This window comes from Equus asinus, chromosome 5 (genome assembly GCF_041296235.1).
Source record: "Equus asinus isolate D_3611 breed Donkey chromosome 5, EquAss-T2T_v2, whole genome shotgun sequence".
In the NCBI taxonomy this organism is placed as follows: Eukaryota; Metazoa; Chordata; class Mammalia; order Perissodactyla; family Equidae; genus Equus; species Equus asinus.
The window spans coordinates 78518745-78544916 of record NC_091794.1 but is presented as its reverse complement, the minus strand read 5'-3'; the positions used below and the strand labels follow the sequence as shown (position 1 = coordinate 78544916).

The following is a 26172-nucleotide window of genomic DNA, read 5'->3' as shown; positions in this document are numbered from 1 at the left end:
GACGTGTGTGGAACGTGTTCCAGGAAATATAATCATACAGTTTTTTTCCATTCCAGCTTGTGTGCAATGAGTTCATGTCATGGGTACAGATTACTGAGTCAGTCAGAAAATCTCTCTTTGGGGCCAGCCCCATGGCATAATGGTTAAGTTTGGCGCACTCTGCTTTGGTGGTCTGGGTTCACAGGTTTGGATCCCAGGTGCAGACCTACACTGCTTGTCAGTCATGCTGTGGCAGTGACCCAGGTGAATCTACCTCAGCAAAAAAAGAAAAAATCTCTTTGATTACCCGTGCTTTTTTGTTTACATACTAACAAATAAACTATGAACAACTTTTGAAACATCTTGGATGTTGGCTTTTTCTAGCTTTACCTGTCTGCTTCATTGGCATATCCCAGAACTTTCAACCTCTCCTTAAGAGTCCTTAAAACCTCTTGTTTGCTCATGAATCATTCTTAATTTTTTTTTTTCTGAGCAAGATTAGCTCTGAGCTAACATCTGTGACAATCTTCCTCCACTTTATATGTTGGTTGCTGCCACAGCATGGCTGACAAGTGGTGTAGGTCTGCACCCAGGATCTGATCCTGTGAACCTGGGCTGCCGAAGTGGAGCATGCCAAACTTAACCACTATGCCACGGGGCTGGCCCCTGTTAATTTTTTTTTTTTTAAAGAATACAGGCCAATAAACCAAAGTGACCTCAATAAAAAGAAAATAAATAAAATTTAAAAAAAAGAATACAGGCCAGAACAGAGCTATTTCATCAGCACTGTATACCTGTTTGGGACTAAGGTTTTCATTAAAAATTATCTTAACAAATGTGTCAATATAATTTTCATCTACTTCATGATAAGCAGAAGCTTTTTCATCAGAGTTGTCCAGATATTTTATACCATGATGCTTCTTAAATTTCTGCAGTCAATCTTCTGATATTCTATACTCATTTTAAATGTTCAGTTCTTCATGGCATATTCTAGCTTGTTTCATGATCAACAAACTAATCAGTGGCATATTCACATTGCTTCATTGTTGAATCCATTCAATCATGGTCATGTCAACATCTTCATTTTCTTCCCTCTGAAAAATTTTCTGTTCTTCATTAGTTCTGGTCAGTGTTGTCCCTTTAAAACTTCAATACTTTGTCTTTCTATTATTTAAACTCATACGTGATGTTAATTCCCACACCTTATTCTTTAGTAAGATGCCTCATAGACACACCTGATCAAGCTTCTGCACTAACTCTGTTTTCTGTGTTCCTGATAATGACAGATGCTTCCTTTTCTTCTCACACTTACCCACAGGAGTATCTTCAATTCTCTGCACATTTTTATAAGGCAATTAAACTCAAACCGACAAAATAACAACAACATAAACAAAAAAGGCAACACAATATTAGTGAACAGCAGAGATGTCTGTGATTGGCAAGAACGTTGAGAAACAGCTGTCTCGTGTCAGTTGAAGCGTTGCCATCAACTTACAAAAAAGTTTGGATTTTCAAAGCTATTCAGATTTTGGAATTCCATATAAGAGATTTTTGGACCTAAAGTAATGTGTTTAATCAGCCTCCTATTGATGGATGTTTCAAATATTTTGCAATTACAAATAATGTTGGAGTGAATAACCTTGTACAAACATCATTTCACATCTGTCCAGATAACTTTAAGGTAAAATCCTGGAAGTGAAATTGCTGGATCAAAGGATATCTGCATTGTAATTTTGATCGATATGCCAAATTGCCCTCCACAAAGGATTACCAAACTATACTCCCATTCCACATCTTTGCAAACACAATGTTTTATCAAAATGTTTTATTTTGAAATAATTTCGAACTTATAGAAAAGTTTCAAGGATAGTACAGAGAGATCTTTTCTTACCCCTGAACCATTCCAAAGTAAGTAACTGACCTGATACCCTATCACTCCTGAATACTGTAGTCTGTATTTCTGGCAAACAAGGATACTCTTCTACATACCCACAACATGACCATCAAAATCAGGAAATTAATACTGATATATATTAATACCATCTACTACTAACCTCACTCAAGTTTCACTGATTGTCCCAATAACATACTTCATAGCAAAAAGATTTTATATAAGATGACATGTAGCATTTAGTTTGTTATGTCTCTTTAGTCTTCATCAATTTGGAGAAATTCCTTTGTCTTTCCTTGACATTCGTGACCTTGACTCTTCTGCAGATTAGCTTATTTATTTTGTAGTATGTCATTCAGTCTGGGTATGCCTGATGTTTCCTCATGACTAGCTGCACGTTTGCGTTTTTGGCTATAACATCACAGATGTGATGCTGACTTCTTATTGCTTCCCATCAGGTAATATATGATTTTGGCCTGACTCATTACTGATGGTATTAACGTGATCACTTGATTAAAGTGATGCCTACTAGGTTTCTCTACTGTAAAGTTACACATTTTTCCTTTGTGATTGACAAGTATTTTATGGGGAGATACTTTAAGACTATGTAAATATCCCTCATCAAATGTTCACCCACTAGTTTTAGTATCCATTGATGTTTCTAGGCTGAATTAAGTATTATACAGTTGCCAAACGGAATATTCTCATTTCATCATTCCTTCTACAATCATCATTTGGCATTCTACTCTACTAATTTATTTATTCCTATCAGTACAAAATTCATGGATACCTATTTTATTCAATTGGTTATAATCAGTGGCTATCATTTATCTGTATATGTATTTACAGCTTTATTGAGGTGTAAGTGACATACAATAATCAGCATTTATTTAAAATGTATAATTTGATAAATTTTGACAAATGTATACAAGCAAGAAACCATCACCACAAACAAGATAATGAACATATCCATCACCCTCAAAGTTTCTTTGTGACCCTTGGTAATCCCTTCTTCCCTTCCATCCTAGCCTGCCCCAGCTCCTATTCCCAGGAAGCTGCTTATCTTCTGTCACTATTGTTTGCATTTTCTAGAGTTTTATATAAATGGAATAATACAATATGTACTGTTTTTCCTTTAGCCTGACTTCTTTCACTTAGCACATTTTGAGATTCATCCATGTCGTAGTGTGTATCAATAGTTCATTCCTTTTCATTACAGAGTAGTATTCCATTAGACGGTTATATCTGTTTATTTATCCATTCACCTACTGATGGATATATAGATTGTTTCCAGTTTTTGGTTATTAAAAACAAAGCTGCTATGAACATTCATGTCCATGTCTTCGTATGGATATATGCTTTCCTTTCTTTTAGGTAATATCTAGGAGTGGAATGCCTGGATCATATGTGTAGGTGTCTATTTAACTTTTTAAGAAACTGTCGAATGGTTTCCCAAAGTGATTGTGCCACTTACATTCCTACCTGCAGTATGACAGTTCCATTTGCTCTACATCCTTGCCAGTCCTTACTACGATCAGTTCTTTGTTTTTAAAATTTTAGTCATTCTCTTACTGTGGTTTTAATTTGCATTTCCCTAAGGACTACAGACACTGAGCATCTTTTCATGTGCTTATTTTCCATCAGAATATCTTCTTTAGTGGAGTATTCTTCAGATCTTTGCCCATTTTAAAAAATGGGTTGTTCATATTCTTAAGTTTTAGTATTTCTTTACATATTCTGGATGCAAGTCCTTTATGAAATATGTGATTTGTAAATATTTCTCCCAGTCTGTACCTTGTCTTTTCATTCTCAGTAGTGACTTGCACAGGGCAGTAGTTCTTAATTTTGATAAGTCCAATTATGAATTTTTCTCTTATGGATTTTAGTGTTATATCTAACAAATCCTTGCCTAACTAAAAATAAAAATGATTTTGTCCTATGTTTTCATCTGAAAGTTTTTTTTTAGCTTTTACATTTAGGTCCTTGATCCATCATAAGTTAATTTTGGTATATGTTGTGCCATTTGTTGAAAGAGTATCCTTTTTCTCAACTGAACTGGCTTTACCTCTTTATTGAAATAAACTGACCACCAATATGTGGGTCTATTTTTGGACTTTATTCTTTTTCATTGATCTATCTGTCTTTCTTTACACCAATAGCCCTGTATTGATTACTATAGCTTTAATATATCTTGAAATCAAGGTAGTGTAGTATTAATTCTCCCATTTTATTTTCTTTCTGCAAAGTTGTTTTTGGCTACCCTAGGTCCTTTGCATTTCTTTACAAGTTTTAGAATCAGATTATCAGTTTCTACCCAAAAAAGCCTGTTGAGACTTTGAGATTGTACTGAATCTATACATCAATTTGTAGCGAATCAGCATCTTAACAATATTGAGTCTTCCTATCCATGAGTGCAGTATGTCTTTCTATTTATTTTGTTCTTCTTTAATTTCTCTCAGCAATGTTTTATAATTTTCATTGTATAGGTCTTGCATATCTTTTGTCAAGTTTTTCTCAAGTATTTCATATTTTCTTGATGCTATTATAATGGCAATTTTAAAAACTTCAATTTCTCGGGCTGGCCCCGTGGCCGAGTGGTTAAGTTCGCGCGCTCCGCTGCAGGCGGCCCAGTGTTTCGTTGGTTCGAATCCTGGGCGCGGACATGGCACTGCTCATCAAACCACGCTGAGGCAGCGTCCCACATGCCACAACTAGAAGGACCCACAACGAAGAATATACAACTATGTACTGGGGGGCTTTGGGGAGAAAAAGGAAAAAAATAAAATCTTTAAAAAAAAAAATAAAAACTTCAATTTCTGATTGTTCATTGATGGTAGATAGAAATATCTTTTTTTTTTTTAATTTTATTTTTCCTTTTTCTCCCCAAAGCCCCCTGGTACATAGTTGTGTATTTTTAGTGGTGGATCCTTCTAGTTGTGGCATGTGGGACGCCGCCTCAGCATGGTCTGATGAGCGGTGCCATGTCCGCACCCAGGATTTGAAACGGCGAAACCCTGGGCCGCTAAAGTGGAGCACGCGAACTTAACCACTTGGCCACAGGGCTGGCCCCTAGAAATATTTTTAATTTTTGTATATTGACCTTGTATCCTGGAATCTTGCTAAACTCGTTATTAGTTCCAACAGCTTTTTATAGATTCCGTAGTATTTTCTACATAGATGATCATGTCATCAGTCTTGCTTCTACCCTTCTAATCCGGATATATTTTAGTTCTTTTTATTGCATTATTACATTGGCTAAAGCCACCAGCATGATGTTGAATAGAATGTTGCCTTGTTCCCGATGTTAGGAAGAAAACATTCAATCTTTTACCATTAAGTATAAGGGGAGCTCTATCATAGATGCCCTTTATCATGTTGAGGAAGTTCCTTTCTATTACTAGTTTGTCGAGAGTTTTTATTAGGAATAAATGTTGGATTTTATCAAATGCTTTTTCCACATTACTGAGATGATTATATGGGTTTTCTTTTTTACTCTACTAGTATGGTGAAATATAGTGATTGATTTTTGAATGTTAAACCAACCCTGCATTCTTGGGATAAACCCTAAGTGGTCATGATGTTTTATCCTTTTTTATATATTATTGGATTCAATCTGCTAAAATTTTTATTAAGAATTTTTGCTTCTATGATCATGAGATACACTAGTCTCTAGTGTTCTTCTCTTATAATGATTTTTGTCTAGTTTTAGTATCAGGGTAATTTGGTGTCAGGGTAGCTGGCTTCATAGATTGAGTTGGGAAATATTTCCTTTTCTCCAATTTTCTGCAAGAGTTTGTATAGAATTGTTATGTTTTCCTTAAATGTTTGGAAGAATTTACCAGTGATGCCATCCAGGCCTGATTTTCTTCATGGAAAGGTTTTCAACTACAAATTCAATTTCTTTGAAATTCCTTTCTATGTATTCTTTTCTTTTTACTGTGGTAAAATATACATAACATAAAAGTTACCATTTTAACCATTTAAGGGTACAATTTGGTGACACTAAGTACATTCACAATGTTGTGCAAAATCACACTATCCATTTTCAGAACTTTCCCATCATCCCAAATAGAAACACCATACCCATTAAATCATAACTCATTTCTCCAGCCTCTTTGTTCTACTTTGTCTTTATGAATTTCTTCTCTGTTCTACTTTCTGCCTCTATGAATTTATGATATTAACTGTGGCCATTTTATTAAAGTGATGTCTGCCCAGTTTCTCAACTCTATGGTGAAATTATACTTTTTTCCCTTATGATTGCTAGGTATTTTATGGAGAGAAACTTTCGGACTATGTAACTATCTCATTCTTTATCAAATGTTCACCCGTTGCCTTAGTATCCATTGATGTTTCTTCGCTGTGGCTATTCTAGGTACCTCATATAAAAATGGAATCAGACAATATTTGTCTTTTGGTCTGGCTTATTTCACCGAGCATAATATTTTCAAGGTTCATCCATGTTGTAGCATGTATCAGAATTTCATTCCTTTTTATGGCTAAATAATATTCCATTGCATGTGTATACCACATTTTGTTTATCCATTCATCTGCTGATGAACACGAGTTATTTCCAACTTTTGGCTACTGTGAATAATGCTGCTATGAACACTGATGTACAAGTATCTGAGTCCACATTTTGAATTCTTTTGGGTATATACCTAGCTCATTTCTATTTATTCTTGAGTGAGCTTTGGTAGTTTGTGTCTTTCAAAGAATCAGTCCTATTCATTTATGCTGTTGAATTTACTGGCATAAAGTTGATCATAATATTCCCTTATTATCATTTTAATGTCTTTAGAATTAGTTGTGAGGTCACTTTTCTCATTCTTTATATTGATAATTTTTGTCTCTTTTCTTGTTCAGTCTGGCCAGAGATTTCAATTTTATTTTTTCAAAGAACCAGCTTTTGGTTTCATAGATTTTCTCTACTGTTTTTCTATATTCTATTTCATTGATTTCTGCTCTGATCTTTATTATATCTTTTCTTTTCCTTGCTTTGCTTCATTTACTCTTCTTTTTTCTGGTTTCTTAAGGTAGAAGCTGAGATCACTGATTTGAAACCTTTCTTCTTTTCAAATATAGACATTTAGTGCTAAAAATTTCCTTCTAAGTAACTCTTTAGCTCCATTCCACAAATTCTGATATGTTATGCTTTCATTTTCATGCAGTGTAAAACATTTCTTAATTTTATCATGCTTTTTTTCTTTGTCCAGTGAGTTATACGGGAGTATGTGGTTTAATTTCCAAAAATTTGCTGGATTTTCCAGATATCTTTTTATTATTGATTTCTAATTCAATTGTGGTTGTCCAAAAAAAGTTTATTATTTTATTTTATTTTAAGATTGGCACCTGAGCTAACAACTGTTGCCAATCTTTTTTTCCTGCTTTTTCTCCCCAAATCCCCTAAGTATATAGTTGTATATTTTAGTTGTGGGTCCTTCTAGTTGTGGCATGTGGGATGCCGCCTCAATGTGGCCTGACAAGCGGTGCCATGTCTGCGCCCAGGATCTGAACCAGCGAAACCCTGGGCCGCTGAAGCGGAGCAGGCAAACTTAACCACTCAGCAATGGGGCTGGCCCCTCATCTTTGTTTTTGAAAGATAGTTTCACTGGTATAGAGTTCTAGGTTGACAGTTTTTTAAAAAAGTACTTCAAAGATTTTTCTCCACTGTCTTCTGACTTACACTGCTTCTAATGAGAAATTTGTTTTCATACTTATCTTTTGTCCTTTGTGTGTCATGTGTCTTTTGTTCTCTAGTTGTACTTAAGTAAGATTTTCTCTTTGATCACTCATTTTAAGCAATTTGATTATGATGTACCTTGGTATAGTTTTCTTCATGTTTCTTGTGCTTGAGGTTAGTTGAGCATCTCGGATCTGAAGTCATCCTTATCCTGCTCAGAATGTGATACTCCATGCTAGGCCCCTACCATCACCACTCCCCACATGGATGTCTATCACCAAGTTTATTGAGTTTTGCCAGTAAGATTGGTGAAAAATGTTATCTCAGGGTAATTTTAATTTGTGTTTCTCAAATGAGCTCAGGCATTTTAATTGTTTAAAAGTAATTTGTATCTTCTTTTCTGTAAACTATCACATCCTTTGTTCAATTTTTATATTGGTTTATTGATTTTTTTGAAGAAGAAGATGATTAGCCCTGAGCTAACACCCTCCGCCAATCATCCTCTTTTTGCTGAGGAAGACTGGCCCTGAGCTAACATCCATGCCCATCTTCCTCTACTTTATCTGTGGGATGCCTGCTACAGCATGGCTTGATAAGCTGTGTGTAGGTCTGCTCCCAGGATCTGAACCAGCGAACCTCAGGCCACTGAAGTAGAGCACGTGAACTTAACCACTACGCCACCAGGCCGGCTCTATTGATCATTTTTATATTGATTTATCTGTATCTTTTATCTTTTTTACAATGAGCATGAATTTTTGGCAATAAGAAGATACAACATAAGATTTTTTTTTAAAGATTGATTTTTTTTTAAGATTGGCCCTGAACTAACATCTGTTGCCAATGTTTTTTTTTCCTTCTTCTCCCCAAAGCTCCCCAGTACATAGTTGTACATATTCTAGTTGTAGTTCCTTCTAGTTCTGTTATGTGGGACGCCACCTCAACATGGCTTGATGAGTGGTTTTAGGTCTGCACTCAGGATCCAAACTGGCAAAACCTGAGCCACCGAAGTGGAGTGCATGAACTTAACCACTCAGCCAGGGCCCCTAAAGTTATTTTTAATTAAAAAATGCTTCAAAAAATCCACGTAGTTTACTGGTATCAGAAAAATACTCACAGTCCATGGTAGCTAGTATTTTAGTATAGCTTCTTGGGGCTTATTTTTACTTTTCTTTGTGGTGAAACCTACTTGGTTAACACAGAGTACAGGAGCTTTTTTTAAAAGCCTGAGAGTCACTCTGGGCTGCCTATATTTTGACCAGGGGTGCTGGAAAAATCACAAACTCTCACATCTGTAAAGAGATTTGCAGCCCCATCTTAGTTATCGCTTCATTGTATCTTTCAATGGCCCTGGAAGGTTGATAGGTCATTGACAATGATTCTCATTTTATAGATTTTGAACCTGAGGCTTAGAAAGGTGAAGTGACTTTATCATGTGCAAGATTAGATTTAGAAGTTACCTTAACAATGATTTCATTCTATATACTCAGGATCCTACAAGTAGTAAATAGGGCAAAACTCTGGCTTAGACTCAAGTGCTTATTCTAAGCAACAATCAAACTGAGGATCCCTATCCCTCTAAGTGTCAAGGGAGGGTAAACAGCTTCTCTTCTTCAGGAGACAACAGGCCAAGCCTTTGACAGGCCATGACCGGGCAGGCAAAGTGGGAGTGCTGAAGCCTAAGATCTAGCTATGCTCACCTTTGGCAGCAGTTAGCATGGTGGAAGCCAGTTCACACTGCTGTGATTCCAAGTGTCCAAGCGTGAACCAGCGAGGATAACGGCTGGGCACCACAGACACCATATGGTGAGGGTGGGAAGTGTCGCCTGCAGAAGTTGAGTTTTCTAGAACAGGTAACCTAGAAGACCCAGGGAGAGTTATCAGCCACCATCCAGACTCTTGCCATTCTGAGCTACCTTTGAGAAGCTTGTTCTTTGCTGGGGAGGAACTGGACAGAAAAGGGTTAACTAAGAGGTTTGAAAGTTTTAAACCTAGGGTACTGTACTCTATGAGGTGAGTGCCTGGGCACTTGCAGAAATCAGGCTGAATAGTCCTTTCTGCAAATGGATTTGAAAGGCAGTTCAAGAGCGATAAGACTATTTTTTAAAATATGCCAAGGAAGCCTCAGCAGTCCTTTTCTGGTTGAGCTGAGGAGTGCTCTCAGCCTTATGGTCTAACTAAAATTCTTCTTCTGTATGGGCTGATACATCCTAGAGGTCCACCTGCCTGAACCAAGGATCCTTTTCTAGTTTGGAAACAAGATGCCCCAAGCTCACTGTTCTCAGGTCTTAGTATACAAAGACTTATTTCTACTTCCCCAGATGTATCTGGTGACCTGTGCCTGGGAACCATGACTCATTTGGGTATGGAAGGGCTCAAACCCCTTCTCAGCCTACAAAACTGGCCCCAGAACAGGGAGACTCAGGTTTCGGGTGCTCCATATCTATTAAAAACTCCTCAAGGGCTTCCTCAGGCAACCCGCCAAGAATACAGCCAAGGAGCCAAGTGGGTCACCAGCAAGGCATCCCAGATAGGAATCCTAGATCCTATGAAAATGTCTGAGCTGTTTTAAGGCAGGCTTGGTGGCAGGCCCAACAGAATAGACAAAGAGGGAAAGAGAAGAAAGTGAGATAAAAAAAGAAAAAGAGCATCAGAGACTTTTGCTTTGGTGGAGGCAATCAGGCTGGGAAAGGGCTACCTACCTTATGGCACGTAAGGCTAATTTATAGGACAGGTCTGGATCATGAGGCAGTAGAGCTGAGAACAAATACTTGGCAAAGGTATGCATGGGAACACTCTCTCGGTGGATGACTTCTCCCAGACCGCTGAAGGGGCCTCCTGCAGGAACAAGATAGGCCAGCCAGTTATTTATCTGTATGCTGCTGTTTGCCAACCTAGACTTGACTCCTAGGATTCCACACATGTTTGCCAGTCATGGGAACATTCACTAGCTTAATGTCAAAAATGTTGCTGTACCTGTGCTCTGTTAGAGAGGGGAACCTGGGGTTATAGGCCAAAGACACTGTAACAACAGTCCCTTCTCTACTTACCTTCCAGTAGTAAGATGCACTGTTTCTGCAGTGTTTGCACTAGCTCATCATCCAGCTGCAGCTCCTGGAGTCGACTCAGGAGTTGCTCCTCATTACGGCACACCTTGTCTTGTGCGTAGAGGCCTTCAGGCATCACCCTCTGTTGACCCATCCCCATCAGAGCAACTTCCAGGGCCAATGACAGATAGGACTCACTGCTGTTTGGGCAGCCTGCAGCCACGGGCACATGCTGGTACACAGGAGGTCTGCTTTCATTCATATCTGAGGGCAATAAGGTACCAGATTCCTTAGGTCAGGCCCTGTAGATTCTTATGCTCCTCTCTCCCTCCCACTTTAGGATACAGCTTGGTCAATAGTTACCACAGGTTCTGAAGCTGAGTCAGAACCCCAGAGCAGTAAGGAAAATGTACTGAAAAAAAGTTACACAGAGCCACAAAGATTCCTAGCTCCTTCCTAATATAAGAACTGGATAGGCCAGTTGGGAAAATACACAATCTTATACTAATCTTTTGCTAGCATATTATATAATACCATAATTATCTGTTTTTATCTCTTTCACTAGTGGGTGAGCACTCTGAAGGGAAGAGACTTTATCTTACTGCCCTAAGTATCTCTAGGGCCTGGTATATGGAAGGAGCTAAGTGTATGTCATTGGTGAATAAATCCTAAGTGCAACCGCAGGTTTTCTATATGTGTCACTGTGCAGATGAAACAGACCAAAGATGATGACTGCCTTTGCAGGGGGTCAGAGGGAAAATAGTGCAGCTCTAGCTTGGATTGGGGCCACCCCTTGGATCTCTACCCAGAGAAATCCAAATCCATCTAGTTCAACTATTACTTTTGTAATACCTGCAATTTCTATGTTATTATTTTATATGCTCCACCTTTGTGTTAAAAATTTCAGGAAGAGAGTGCACGTTTAAAAGAGTCTTGGGAGGTACTGCACTAAGTGCTGGGGTCACAAGGATAAGTAAGTCATAATTTCTGCTTTCAAGGAGCTGACAGTCTAGTAAGAGATACTCACTTGTAAACAAATTGTAATGCACTGTGCTAAATACTATAACAGATGTATGTATACAATACAGTGATGGCATAAAGGAGAGAAAATTCTGTCTGAAGTCCTTGCTACTTTGAGACTCTATTAAATTACTTCCCTTCTATTTCTTATTTGTAAAATAGGTACAAAACCACCACGAGGGATAAAGTTCAGAGGAAACAAGAGAGTATTACACAACAGCAAGGGATACACACATACTTGATGGAAGTTCTTTCCTACTTCCAGACTGCTCTGAGGACTTGGCTTCTGACTCCAGAAATCCCTCTAGCCTTTCTTATTCCCTTTGAATCACACTCTTTAGACATTCATGGTAGAGAAGTGGGAGGAGCAAAGGAAGGCTGGCAAGGTAAAATAGGAGAGTAGGACTGGGCCAGTCTACAGGGTGGGAAAGGAAGGTGGGAAAGAAAGGACGCTCAAGGAAACTTCTCAGGGGAGGTCCAGTTTGGATAAGAGAAAGAAGGCTCCAGGAGGGTAGAACAGAGTCTGGTAGTGGGGAGAGGGCTACCAAGGGCAGTTCTGGCTTGCCTCAGGCTGACCCCTATACCTGACACTTCCAGATAGCCATCATCATTTAGGCGGCAGGCCTCAGTCAAAGTGAGAAATAGGCAGCCAATGGGATCCAGGGGGTGGCCCACCCAGCCTTCCAGGTTTGTAATGGTTGTAGTTCCTCTTTGCAATAGTTCTGGAAACAAGCAGATCAAAGTTTTAGAGAATGATAGAGACACACTGTTCTCTGTCCCTGTCTAGTTTCCTTATCAGTCTGTTTTAGGCTTTGACCCTGAGACTCAAGGTAAAACTTCCCTCATTGTGTTGCCTTGGGTTGATAAGACCAATCAGAAGCTCATCAGTCAGCTGTAAGGTCATGTGGTATGCACTTAGGCTACCTGCCGGCAGCATACATATGTAAATACAGCTTTACAGTTTAAAAAGGGTCTTCTCATACCAGATCTTGGTAGGCCTTCCAAATGCCCTGTGAGGGAGGCAGGCTGGCTTTATTATTCCCATTTTATAGATAAGAAAAGTGAGATTCAAAGAGGTAAAGTGAAGCATTCCACATAGCAGGTGGAATGACCTGAAATCTCCTAGCCCCTGCCACATCATGAAACTTAATGAAAATTAAGTACTAGGCCTTATACTCCCTAAGGATCCTTATCAGTCTCTGCGTAAGGAGTTAAGATGGTTCCTGATCACTATACCTTTCTTCTGATGCTTGTAGATTTCCAGCTGCCGTTGCTGCTGCAACCTCAGAGTATTGATAATGGCCACTGTGAGTCTGAGGGCCTCTTTTGGATAACCATGGGAACGCAAGGCATCAACCCGAGCACAGGCTGTAGGCACATGCTCTACCAGATGAGAGGAAAATATTTTGGTTGAGTTACATTTTCAAATCAGGAAAATATATGCTTGACAAATGGAGTTTGTGTTAAGCACACTTCCTCAAATTCAACCTGACATCTACTGTGTACAGGAACGGTGTTTTATCTTTTAAGGATATAAAGCTGACTAAGTCACAGGACGTACCTTTAAGGAGCTACCTTGCAGCCTCAGTGTAGTGGCATGGTGCAGAAAGGGACACATAACTAGAACCATAAAATGTTGTACCTCTTTGTGAACATGTACTATGGGAACCCAGTGGAGGTAGCAATTAACTGCCTACAGGGAAAGGCTTCATTCATTTATTAATCCTACATTTAAGAACCTATTATATACCACGTAGTATGCTGGACAAAGATGAATAAGAAATGGTCACTTCCCTCAAAGATCCCAAAGGATACATAAACAGATCATTATAAAACAGTTAAAAAGAAATGACATGATAGAAATATATATACAGAGAGAAAGTAATATCTCAGCTGTGTTTTATAGGACAAGCAAGATTTTAAATAGGTAGACAAACAGGGAAAGGCATTCCTGGCCAAGGGAACATATAAGCAAAGGCATACAAGTAAAAGCATTAAAAATATTCTATATAGTATCTAGGAGTAAGGCAAATAGTTCTGTGTACAGTTAGGTTATGTGGTTAGAGATAGCCTGGAAAGGTAAAGTCTTGAATGTAAAGAGCTTTTCTTTCTTTCTTTTTCTTCTTCTTCTTTCTTTTTGCTGAGGAAGATTCACCCTGAGCTAACATCTGTGCCAATCTTCCTCTATTTTGTATGAGGGTTGCTGCCACATAATGACTGCCGATGAGTGATGTAGGTCTGTGCCTGGGAACTGAACCTGAGCCGCCAAAGCAGACTGCTGAACTTAACCACCAGGCCTCGGGGCTGGCCCCTGGAATGTAAAGAGCTTTGAATGCCATCTTAAGCAGTTCAGATTTACTTTAGGGATAATGCAGGACTACTAAAGGCTTAAAATGGGCAAATAATATAATGAGATTTATGGTTTATTTTGTGATTTCTTGTAAAGATAACATTAAAACTTATAGAAGTAATTGCAGAAAATTTGAAATACAGATGAGCAAAACATAAAATAAAAATGAGAGGTAACTATATTTCCAGTTTCATGTATATATATCAAGACTTTTATATTCAATTTTAATAAAAATGAGATATTATAATTATTGCTTTATAACTGTTTTTTTCCCACTTAATAACACATTGTAAATATTTTTCCATGTTATTAAATATACTTCTATAACATTAAAAATGAACATAACATTCCACTGAAAATATGTACTATCCATTGAGTCACCCAATCCCCTATTGTTGGATATTTAGATTGTTTCCAATTTTTCTCATCTATCCATTATTTATATCCATGCTCTAATAAACCATCTAGCTTTATGCATATTCTTAATTATAGCTCAGGATAAATTCCTAGATGTAGAATTCCTGGATCAAAAGATATGAATATATTTTAAAGGCTTTTGATAAGTAGTGTTGAAATACCCTTCAGAAAGGCTGTAAGCATTTGCATTCCTATCAGAAGTATATGAGATTACCTATTTCCATGCAACCTCTCTCACACCAAAAACTAATTATCTTTATTTTTAAAATCCCTGACCATTTGACAATCAAAAAATGGTCACTCAGTGTTGTTTTGATTTGCATCTTTATTACTGAGGTATATACTTTTCACATGCTTGTTAGATTTATGTTTTAACAAGTATTGGATCAGAGAAGAGGAAAGATGATCAAAGGGAACTTTAGGTAGCAACAGGGAGTTTGGCAACGGCTTTCAAGAGAGAGACAGGAACATATCCAGATTCAGCAAGATCTTGTGAAAGACAAGACAAGACATGGAGTGAGGAATGAAGGTAGAGAATTGGGAGAAGATAATAAAAATGTATGTCCTTGTTGTAAGACTCAGAAAATGAATATTTTAGAAAAGTGTCTATTTTGAAATGGGCATCCTGTGATAAAGTCATGAATAGATTGACAGAAGGCCAGAGGAAGGTTTAAACTCACAGTGGAATAGCTCTATTCTGTTATGATGAAGGAAGGAAGTGAAAGTGGGAAGCAGGAAAGGAAGTTAGCTTGGTGACAAAGATAGGGCCCTAGCTACAGGTAATTTAAATTTCAAACTTAGTGCATTTTTAGCAAAACATAATTTCAGGATAGATTATAATACTGCTCAGTGACTGTTGACTAAGAGAACCTATGAACTGATACCGAATAGTTTTGTTAGTACTCTTTGAGATTTATTAACTCCTTTCCCCTCCCAAAACTTAGAAACAGAACACAAATTCCTCTATTTGAGGTTATTGTACCTCAGTTGAGTACATACACAAATGACTCAGCCTTCCCATAAATACCCTGAGGCCCAGTCAAGGCCCTAAAAGATCTGTATGAAGACTGCCCAAACTGTAGTTGTGTTGCTGGTACCTATGCAGATGGCTCATTTAGACCTGGCATGTGGTGAGATTGGGCTCTGAAATTCTTAGAGTAGGAGACAGGTACACTTACCAAGCCATAGTGGCTGGCCTTGGGAATTAAAGAGCAGTCTCTCGCTTTCTCCCTGGCAGGCAGGAGCTATATATATATCGCTGCTAATTATTCGCTGTAAGTGGCTGTCCTGCCAATGCAATTCACGGCCCTCGATGGCTCTAGTGAAGACTGTTCGTCTTGGTCTGGATAAGGAGTCTGGGGAAAGAAAGAAATGCAGCAGTTCAATAATGGGTTATCTGAAACTCTAACTTCTGAGTCTTTAGGGTGAGAGGATGGGCAGAAGAACAGTATATGGTTATGATATCGACCCTGATATCAGTTTCCCCACATTAAACCCAGCATATATGGGCTTAAAACCAAAACACTCATTCCCTGCTTACTCTCTGGCTTCCTGGCTCCAGAATCCACTATCCTCCATGGAGACAGACACCATCAAGGACAAGCACCTGGACTATCTCCTCCCGCAAAGAGATATGGGCTGGTGGGAAAGCTGCTGACCAGCAAGGTCACGGGCTCCCTCCTCTCTGCCAGTGTCTCAAGGCCAAAGACAGGCTGGTGGGAAAGCTCCAACCAGCAAGGCCATATGCTCCCCTTCCCCTACCTAAAACCCCAAATAAAAACCCTTCCTTTTAGCTTTTCGGGGAGTTTGGGATTTGAGCGTTAGCTGCCCTCTCTCCTTGCTCAGCGCTGTGCAAAAATAAAATTCCTACTTTCTTCCACCACACCTGGTGTCAGAAATTGGCTTGCTGCGCAACAGGTGAGTGAACTCACTTTACGTTCGGTAACAGTTATTGAGAGCAGGCACTCTGCCGTCTATCTAGGTGTTTGCTGTGTTGTCTCTTTATTGGATAGCTCTTAGTGTGTCTGTGCCCTCTATGGGAAGAACCTTTCTACATAGATCTATGGGTGCCTTTCTACTTCTACAGAAGACCAGTTTCTCCCAGAACCTAGAGCCACATGAAAGAGAGGAGGGACAGCGGTGTTCAGCTGCTCAATTATGAGGATACAAACTGCTTCTATAGAAGTCAGAGGAAGAGAGAAGCAGCCAGGTAATTTCCCTGGCCAATCCATAACCTGTTTCTTTATAGCATGACTCTTATACAACTAAGGACTTCCATGAAATTGATATTAAAGGATGAAAGAGAACTGAAGCCCTATGTATTCTGGTACCTGTATCACACTGATATCTGCAGGCTTACAGCCTTGTTCTCCAATAAGAAAAACTGATACTGACAAAAGACTAACTTGTTTTCTCTCTAGAGTCTTACCATGTCATCTTTCTTCAGGAAAACAGCTGCAGGGAAACCAAAACAGCAGTATAAGTAGGCTGAATTCTTAAGGGTGGTGTATAGGAAGACCAAATGGAAGATACACTGTAATAAATTCATGGAAATGACACTTAAGGAAATTAAGACAAAACATGAAGCATCATTTAACTGTCTCTATGCCAGATTAAGGGCAGCTGAAACTATCTGGGGATCAAGACTGAAGTACTATACAGGTGTCTCCAGAGATGCCCAAATGAGGTGTGCATGTACTGAGCCTCTGCAAAAACACTGGGAGGAAAAGTCAGAGGATTCAGACTGAACATGAAAGAAATGAACACATTCATCCTCTAAGCAAAAGTCCTTGGAATCTGGTCGTCTCTTCAAAATTTGATATATTCCACAGAATATGGTCTCAGAGGATTAAATTAGAAGAGCACTGACAATATTTACTGAAATCGCTTCTCCTTCAAGTTGTCTGAATTTCAGTAGAAGCACAATAACCTTTCTACCGGCTGCAGTCTAAGCCCCTCTCCTGCTGAACTGAGACTCCCTCATGGGTCTGCTCAGCCCACAGTGGGGATTAGGCTCCCATTATGTTTTGCAATTCATTAAGTCAGCAAATAATGAGTGCCTACTACATGGCAGGTACGGTTCTAGGTGCTGAGGATATACAAAGTCCCTGCCTTCACGGACCTTTACATTCAAATAGGGAGAGATAGTTGAATAAAAATATATTGTAACAGATATATCAGATGGTTATGAGTGCTATGGAAAAGCCTACAGCAGAGTTAGGGAGAAAGGCAAACTGGTGTTGGGTGGGGGTTACTGTTTTATATAGAATGGTCTCTAATAATGTAACAATTGAACCGAGACCTGAAGGAACTGAAGAGTAAGCCTTAGACATAACTAAGGGAAGACAATTCTAGGCAGAAGGAATAGCAAGTGCTAAGATCCTGAGGTGGGAACACATTTGAGTGTTTGAGGGCAGTGAGGAGGTCAGTGTACTTAGAATGGAATTAGCAAGCAGGAAAATCATAGGAGATGCATCAGAGAGACACTAAGAAGCCAAAGCATGGGGAGCTTTGTAGGTTAGGAATGAAAGATGAGAAGCCACTGGAGGCTTTTGAGCTGCGGAAGGTGTATGATGTGACTTGCATTTTAAAAGTGTAACTGGCAGCAGTACTGAGAGCAGACTACAAGGTGGAAGGGCAGAAGCAGGAGGAGCAGTTAGGGGGCCACTGCAATAATTTGTGAAAGATGATGGTAACCTAGCCAGAGTAATAAGCAGTGGCGGTGGGATGGGAGTAAATGGATTCTGCATATATTCTGAAGGTAACGGCAATAGAATTTGCTCACAGATTAGATCTGGGGTGAGAGAGAAAGAGAAGAATCAAGAATGATTCCAAGGTTTTTAAGATAGACTCACGATATATGGAGATAGGAAAGACTACAGGAGTAGCAGGCTTGGGTGGGGCTTGAGGGGTAAGAACTCCTACTGAGATGACTATTAATATCTAAGTGGAGATTTTGAAAAGACAGTTGAACACACAAGTCTGGAGTTGAGAGGAAAAGTCTAGGTAAGAGATATAAATTTGGGTGTTGTTAATATATAGATAATTATTAAAGCAGTTCAATCACCAAGGGAGTAAGTCTAGAAAAAGAAGTGGTTTGATGACTGAACTCTGGGCACTTGAGTATATTAGGTTGGGAAGTAGGGAGGAGACAGTAAAGGAGACTGAGAAGGGGAAGCCAATGAAGTAAGAGGAGAAACAAGAGTAGCGTTTTAGAAATAAGATGAAAAAGGTGTTTCAAGGAGAGAGTGATCAATTGTCACAAATACTGCTGATAAGTTAAGTAAGATTATGACTGATAATCAACCATCAGATTTAGCAATGGTGAGCATTAGTGACCAATCCAAGAGCTATTTCCACAGTGGAGGGATGAAAGCCTTACTGGTGTGAGTTCAAGGGAGAATAAGAGCAGAAGTAGAGATGGTAAACACATACTATTCTTTTAAATTATTTTTCTTAATTCCACTTATTTCTAATACCTCAGCAAAATAGAGTGGTAGCTAGAGAAGCATGTAGGGTCAACAAGAGTGTTTTTTGTTTTGTATTGTTTTGTTCTAGGATGAGAGATAAAACAATGTGCTTGCATACTCATAGGAATAATCCACAAAAATCTGTGATGCAAGAGAGAGAGGAGATAAGTCCTGGAGTGATGTCCTGGATAAAAGAGAAGGAAGAGGATCTCAAGAATAAGTAGAGGGTTTGGACTTAGATAGAAGCACAAACTAAAACAGGAGAAGAGGCAGAGTAGATGGGCACAAACAGAAGGAGACGTTCTGATTGCTTCTATATTCTCAGTGAAAAGGAAGCAAAGCTATCAGCTGAAAGTGAGGAAGGAGAGAAAGTACAGAAAGTTGTAGGAAAAGATGGTATGAAATAGTAATTTAGAAAAGTGAAAGAAGGCATAGACTAGGGAAATGTAGTGGATGTCTGGACAGTACTACAGACCCACTTGAGATTAGTGGTCATAAACTTAAAATAAGACCAGTTATCATGGTTGTGTTTCTTTCCACCATGTTTAGCTGTGCAAGTGTGAGCACTGAGTACTTAGAGAGTTAGACTGGACTCTGAAGGTTAGGGTTTTATTCTATGAGTGTAACAAAGAGAAAGATGGGATTGAGTGTGTATGCAAGGGAGTGATCATAATGACGCACAAAGAATCTAACCTGGATAAGGAGGAAAATGAGAATGAAAAAGCGGAAGGATCAAAATTTCTAGTGGGTCGAAGAATTACTGGAATTGGGATACTGGAGAAAATAAGCTAGTTTAAGACTGGTGAAGGTAATTAGAGCCGCTTGAAATTGAGATTGTGAAGAAGGTGTAGTTATTGGTAATGACAAGGTTTAGGGTATGATCTTGGGATTGCATAGCTAGTTATGGTGGAAGACGAGACAATTAAAAGAGAGGAGGTCAAAGAACTGAGAGGCTAGAATATTGGAAGGATCATCTATGTGGCTACTGACTTCATCAAGAATTATGACAGAATAGTGACAGAGAGTAGTGTTAGCGGGCCAACAGTCAAAAATCTTCAAGGAATGAGGGAGACTGAGCCAGAGGTCAACAAATGACCCAAACCAGGAGGGTAGCAGAGAGTACATTTTGACAGCATAAACTTAAAAGCTAGGAGGGTATTTTAGGAAGGAGGGGTGGACAATGATGTAGAAATGACAATGAAGAATAAGCAGGATGCCTACTGCCCCATCAGGCCCAGAGGTAAAGAGATGTGAGAGATAAACCAGCCACAACTTGAGAAGACTGCAGAGGAGGCAACATCCACAAATGAGAACGAGTAACAATGAATAACCAATATCTTATGACAAGGAAGAAACTGCCAGACTAGTGGCATGTGTTTACATGCACTTGACTCCCTCTATGCCAATCCAAAATCAGTACTAAAAGGATGGCTTCTTGTGTTGTGGAGGTTAGATGAGTGCAATAAAGGGAAGCTTAAAGAAGTGGCAAAACTGTAGCCTTTTCACCTCTTGTTAGCTTAAATACACTGATAATCAATTATGGTTTAGCAGATGAAGACCAAGCAAGAACAATAATTTCAGTGATTGCCTTCTTGAGATTAAAAATATCAGTAGATTTATCACTTAAAATAAAAGGGAATACACATAAAATCAATGTCTGATAAAATCTCCTACTAATAAAGGTTCCCAATAGGCTAAAGAGCAATCAGTTACCAACAGCAAATAGCTTGAGTCAGATGAACTAAAACTTTTGTAAATGCTGATGCTCAGTGAAATCTGTGGGCCAGTGGGCTCAAAAGGCAGAGGGTTCAGTATCACTGTACTGGATTTTTCTTAAAATGAGGCAAGAGTCCTAGCAATAACTTGGGAGCATGACCCCTCCTAGCTATGTGTTCTATAAAAATGTGAGGAAAACAGAAAAAAGTAAGAAAGGAAATTGTCAGGACATTTTTTAAAGCTGTTTTTTCCAGGCCTTCTGAAAAAAGGTAGGTCTTCTGAGTTAAAACCTACCCCAACTGAGGCCAAGATCCCTTAGTCATGAAGAACATGAAAGGCAAAGAGAATTCATGCAGAGGGCTCTAGGAATTTACGCTAGGCACTGTAAGGACACTCTAGATGGGGGAAAGGACAGCATCCTCAATGTCGAAGATAAGCACTTACCCTTATTTAAGGTCTGGCATTTCAAGACAAACAAAAGGACAGGCTTTTATTATTTAGGATGACAATTCTGACAGCCAAAACGTTGTCCAGCCACCTTTGTTCCAGGGCTTTATCCTCTGACCTTTTGGAGTTCCAGGCACAGAGACTCTAAAAGGATATCTGGCTCACCTGGGTTGTGATTGGCATTCTGGGGAAGCGCGTTGGTGATGTTGGGCAGCTCATGCCCATAGTTCCCATCCTCCAGGGGACAGACATCCAGGTCACTCCACTTCTGCAGTTTCTGCAGCCAACAGGATTTTTCCTCCAGTTTGCAATGTGGATTTAAAATGATGCACACCCATAAGGCCCCTGGAAAATAAAGCAACCCCTATTCTTGATGTCCCTTCTTGATGTATGCATTAGTCTCAATTTTTCGGTTTACTCTTTTCTTCCATTTTTAGTTGGCAGGAAAAGTTTCCAAAACATCAGCTTTTCTCAATATAAAAAACCAGATCTGCTAAAGTTTTCAGAACTGGTTTATCTTTCCTTCTCAAGGCTTCTTTAAAGCAGAGGGACCATCTTGATACCTGGATGTGTACCTCCAATGATGAACAAGACAGATTTGGGCTTGAATTCTGAGCTCAAATCTGCAGCCCAACAACATTCACTGAGAGCTTTCTATGTTCAAGGTCCTGTACTGGAGAATAAGACACTGTTCCTATCCTTGAGGAACAGTCTAGTGAGGGAGACAGATAAACACGTCATTTGAATATAAGTGTTAAGATATGTTCAGGGTACAGTAGCAGCACAGAGGGAGGGCATTTCATGCAAGGATCAGGGTCAGAAGGGAGGTGCTTAGAAAGGTTTGAATTTTTGGTTAGTTGATCTTAGACTTTCTGAGCTTCAAATCTCTCAACTATAAAACTGAGATCATAAAAACAAGTACTTTGTAGGGATACTGTGAGAATTAAATAACATTTGTAAAAGGCCTAGTATATTAGTTGGCACAGAGCAGAATTTTAGTATTTCCTTTTTCCAGGGAAAAGGTTTATTTGGATTTGGATTTTGATACTGTTGATCAACTGTGATGCTTAAAACTATCACATTCTTGGATCTTCTCTGTCACTCTAGCAGAGTATCAGATATTCCATATAATAAATGAGTACTGTTTCTTTGACCACATCACCCTTCTTTTCAAGAAAATCTGCTTCTTCTTTTCAAGGTTGGCTATGTGGCTGTGCCAGACATATGCACAATCTCAAATTAGCAATAAGCCTGGCTGCAGAGTGTCTGAAGTTAAATATCCTTTGGGATGGAGCTACATCTATGGATGGAGGTAAATTCAGACACTATTTCAAGGTCCCTCAAAGTCAAATGGGAGGCTGGCCTGGTGGCGTAGTGGTTAAGTTTGTGCACTCTGCTTCAGTGGCATGGGGTTCACAGGTTTGGATCCTCTCATCACGTCATGCTCTGGCGGTGTCCCACATAAAATAGAGGCAGATTGGTACAGATGTTAGTCCCGCAACAATCTTCCTCAAGCAAAAAGAGGAGGATTGGCAACAGATGTTAGCTCAGGGTCAATCTTCCTCACACACATACACACACATATACAAAAAGTCAAACAAGAATGTTTTAAAAGGTCATTTTAGCCTCAATTTTAGATACTAACTGAAGATGATGAAAATTCATTTCTCTTGGCTCAATTCAATTTAAAAAATCTACCATGAAAAAGAAACTATACTATGTAATATAATAGTAGTATATAATGATGGCTTTCAAGGGGATTATAATTAAGTTACCCAAATAATAATTATAACAAAGCATGGCAAATGCTATTATAGACATATATAAAGTCCTATGAGAATATATATCATTGAGCAATTAATTCTACACATGGGGTCAGGAAAAGTTATAGAAAGGAAATGACATCTGAGTTTGACTTTGAAGAATAAACATGAGTTAATTCTGGGTAAAGATGGCTAACTAAACACATACATTTATCACCACTATCTCCTGAAACCTCACTAAAGTGAAAGTAAAGGGATAAAAACAGGTATAAACTCACATAGACACAGAGAATGGGAAAGATGAAAGAGAATGGCCACAAAATTTTGGAATCTGGAAAGCATGTGGATGAGTTATAACTGATTTAGCAGAACAAAGCTGAAACCTCCATCAGCAGTTAGGAAAGCCTGGAGGCAGACTGATTCATACTGCAGAACCCCACTAAATGTGGGGCTGAAAAGAGAATTAGTTACAAGTTTGTCAGAGGTCTTAGGCTCCCAGGTTTCCTTCTCTATTCAAGGTAGCTGAGTGCCTGCTTCTTCACTCTCCTGGAAGAAGCCCAGAGTTTTACTCACTGGAAAGGGTTATTCAGAGAGGCTCTGGACTGGGAATACTACACACAACTGAGGGTGGGGTTTCTGAATAAATGGACACCACCTCCGCCCCTTCCAGCCCCAATCCAACTCTCTTTCCCCACTTGGTTCTGAGAAGACTGTGACAGGCTTATAACCCAGAGATAAGAGATTGGAGGATTCATCTCTCGGAACTAGAGCCCAAGGGGTAAAGACACTGCAGATACTGATAGTTGGGGTTCTTCAATGAAAAAGCCCAGCCGGATCATCCTCAGTTAAGCTGACTGGTTGACAAGGCCACACATACACACAGAGCTTCCTTCTAGCTTTCAAGTATCTTACTCTTAAATAGGAGTGGACAGCTAAGGAACACTAGACATATTAGAAAAGAATCTTAACAGAAAGCATAGATAACAAAGCAAGCAAACAAACAAAAAAACTTGGAGGCAATACAAACAAGGCAGAGAACAGACAAAATTTTTAAAAACTCTGTAACTGATATCCTCAAAGTGAGAAGATATTACATCTATTAAACAAGTGCTGGATGCACTAATAACAAAAAAGCGCTCTTGGAAATTAAAAATATGATGACAAAAAATAGGTTACAAATTAGTAAGACAAAGTTGAGAAAAGTTTCCAGAGATAAAAGACCAAAAAAAAAAAAAAAAAGAGAGAGAGAGAGAAAAGATACGGAAACAAGGAGAGAAAAAAAATAAAAAAATTAGACGACCAATCTCCATTCAATATGTTCAGTCATACTTAATAATCTATCAATTTTATCTTCTTAGAGATATCCCTTCTGGAATCTTCTATTTTCTTATGCCTGATCTAGACTGTTTGTCCTCTAAGCCTGCTGAATAGTAACCTAGAAGCTAATATCCAAATGACAAGAGTAGTTCCAGACAAAGAGAGAAAATAGGGATGAGGAAATGAAAAAAAATTTTTCAAGAAAATGTCTCAAACTAAAAGACATAAATTTCCCATTTGAGAAGGTCTACTGAGTATTAAGTAGATCAGATTTTTTAAAAATTTAAAAGACCAACAGCAAGTGATATCATTGTGAAATTTCAGATTAATGGGGACAAAGAGAAAATATATGGTTCCACAGGGAAAAAACAAGATATTCTCTTGAACCAGAATCATTTGTTACTTCACAACAGCAACCGGAAACTAGTGGACAATGGAGAATTGTCTTCAAAATTCTAAGGGAAAAGGACAAAATTTTCCTAGAATTCTACACCCAACCAAAGTATCAATCAAAAGTAAGGGTGAAATACACACATTCAGCAATGTAAAATTTATCCTGGACTGCGGAAAATTCATTTCCCATGTACCCTATCTTAGGAAGCTACTGGAAGATGTACTCCACCAAAGTGAGAGAGAAATCTCAAAGAGAGTAAGAAGTTGGATTCAGAAAACAGGGGGTCCAACACAAGAAAAAAGAAAATGGAAGTCCTAGAATGACAGTGAAGAGCAGTATCTGCATGGTTACTGTGCAGCAAGTTTAGAGAGCAAACAAACAATCTAAATCAGTGATAGGAAAACAGATGTTTCCAGAAGGGATATCTCTAAGAAGATAGTACAATTGATAGATTATTTGATGTGACCAAACATATTGAATGAAGACTTTACATTTCTGGCGGACAATTTGAGGGTTAAATTAATGATAATGACAGAAAAATGTGCAACCTCCCTAAAAGCCAAACAACAAACAAATTAATTAATTAGATTAAGTAATTAAGTAATTAAAGTGATTAATTCTTGAAGGGAAAAAAGTTGTATAAGAATGTAAATGTATATTAGTATTCTTCATGATTGTGCTACAAATAATGCAGTCATGTGTCACTTAACAATGGGGTATGTGCTGAGAAATGTATCATTAGGTGATTTCGTTGTTGTACAATGATAGAGTATACTTAGACAAATCTAGATGGTAAAGTCTACTACACGCTTAGGCTCTATGGTACTAATCTGGGACCACTGTCATATATGCAGCCCATTATTGATCAAAACGTCATTATGTGGTGCATGACTGTATTTATATACTCATAATAATGTAAACATTTAATATTGATTTAACCCCAAATCACAATATCACTATTTTGGGAGAATGAGGGAAAAGTTAATTGTATGAGCACATGTGTGTATGTATCAGGTGCTAAAGATTCAATGAGAATGAGATCTCTCATGAGATCCCTTGTCCCTTCTGCCATGTGAGGTCACAGAGAAAAGGTGGCTGTCTATGAACCAGGAAGTGGGTCCTCACCTGACACCAAATCTGCTGGTCACTTGATCTTGGACTGCCCAGCCTCCAGAAATATGAGAAATAAATTTCTGTTGTTTATAAGTCACCTAGTCTATAGTACTCTGTCATAGCCCAGCCCAACAGTCCAAACAGACTAGGAGAAATTTGTACCAAGAAGTGGGGTGCTACTCAAATAAATACCTAGAAATGTGGAAGCAGCTTTGGAAATGGGTAAAGGGTAGAGGGTGGAACAGTTTTGAGTTGCACGCTAGAAAAAGACTATGCTGCGGTGAATAGACCTTTAAAGATGATTCTGGTGAAGTCCCAGAAAAGAAGACAGCTGTCTCAATCTCCTTAGAGAACACCCGAGTAATCCTAAACAAAATGTTGGTAGAAATATGGACAGTAAAGGCCATTCTGATGAGGTCTCAGATGGAAATGAGGAATATGTTATTGGAAACTGGAGGAAAGATGATCCTTATTATAAAGTGGCAAAGAACTTGGCTGAACTGTGTTCATGTCCTAGTGTTTTGTAGAAGGTAGAACTTGCAAGTGATGAAATTAGCTGAGGAAATATC

General features: G+C 38.7%; 1 protein-coding gene across 1 annotated transcript in view; it reads right to left on the bottom strand.

Moving 5' to 3' along the window:
- Window positions 1–26172, bottom strand: part of ZSWIM5 (zinc finger SWIM-type containing 5) — a 228023-nt gene that overhangs the window by 15663 nt on the left and 186188 nt on the right. Inside the window, exons 5-11 of the mRNA XM_044770664.2 lie at window positions 21182–21361; window positions 15563–15739; window positions 12854–13000; window positions 12202–12339; window positions 10601–10861; window positions 10253–10388; window positions 9251–9408 (exon numbers count right to left, since the gene is read on the bottom strand). Of these exons, the coding sequence (XP_044626599.2) occupies window positions 9251–9408; window positions 10253–10388; window positions 10601–10861; window positions 12202–12339; window positions 12854–13000; window positions 15563–15739; window positions 21182–21361 (1197 nt within the window). The remainder of the gene's footprint in view (window positions 1–9250; window positions 9409–10252; window positions 10389–10600; window positions 10862–12201; window positions 12340–12853; window positions 13001–15562; window positions 15740–21181; window positions 21362–26172) is intronic.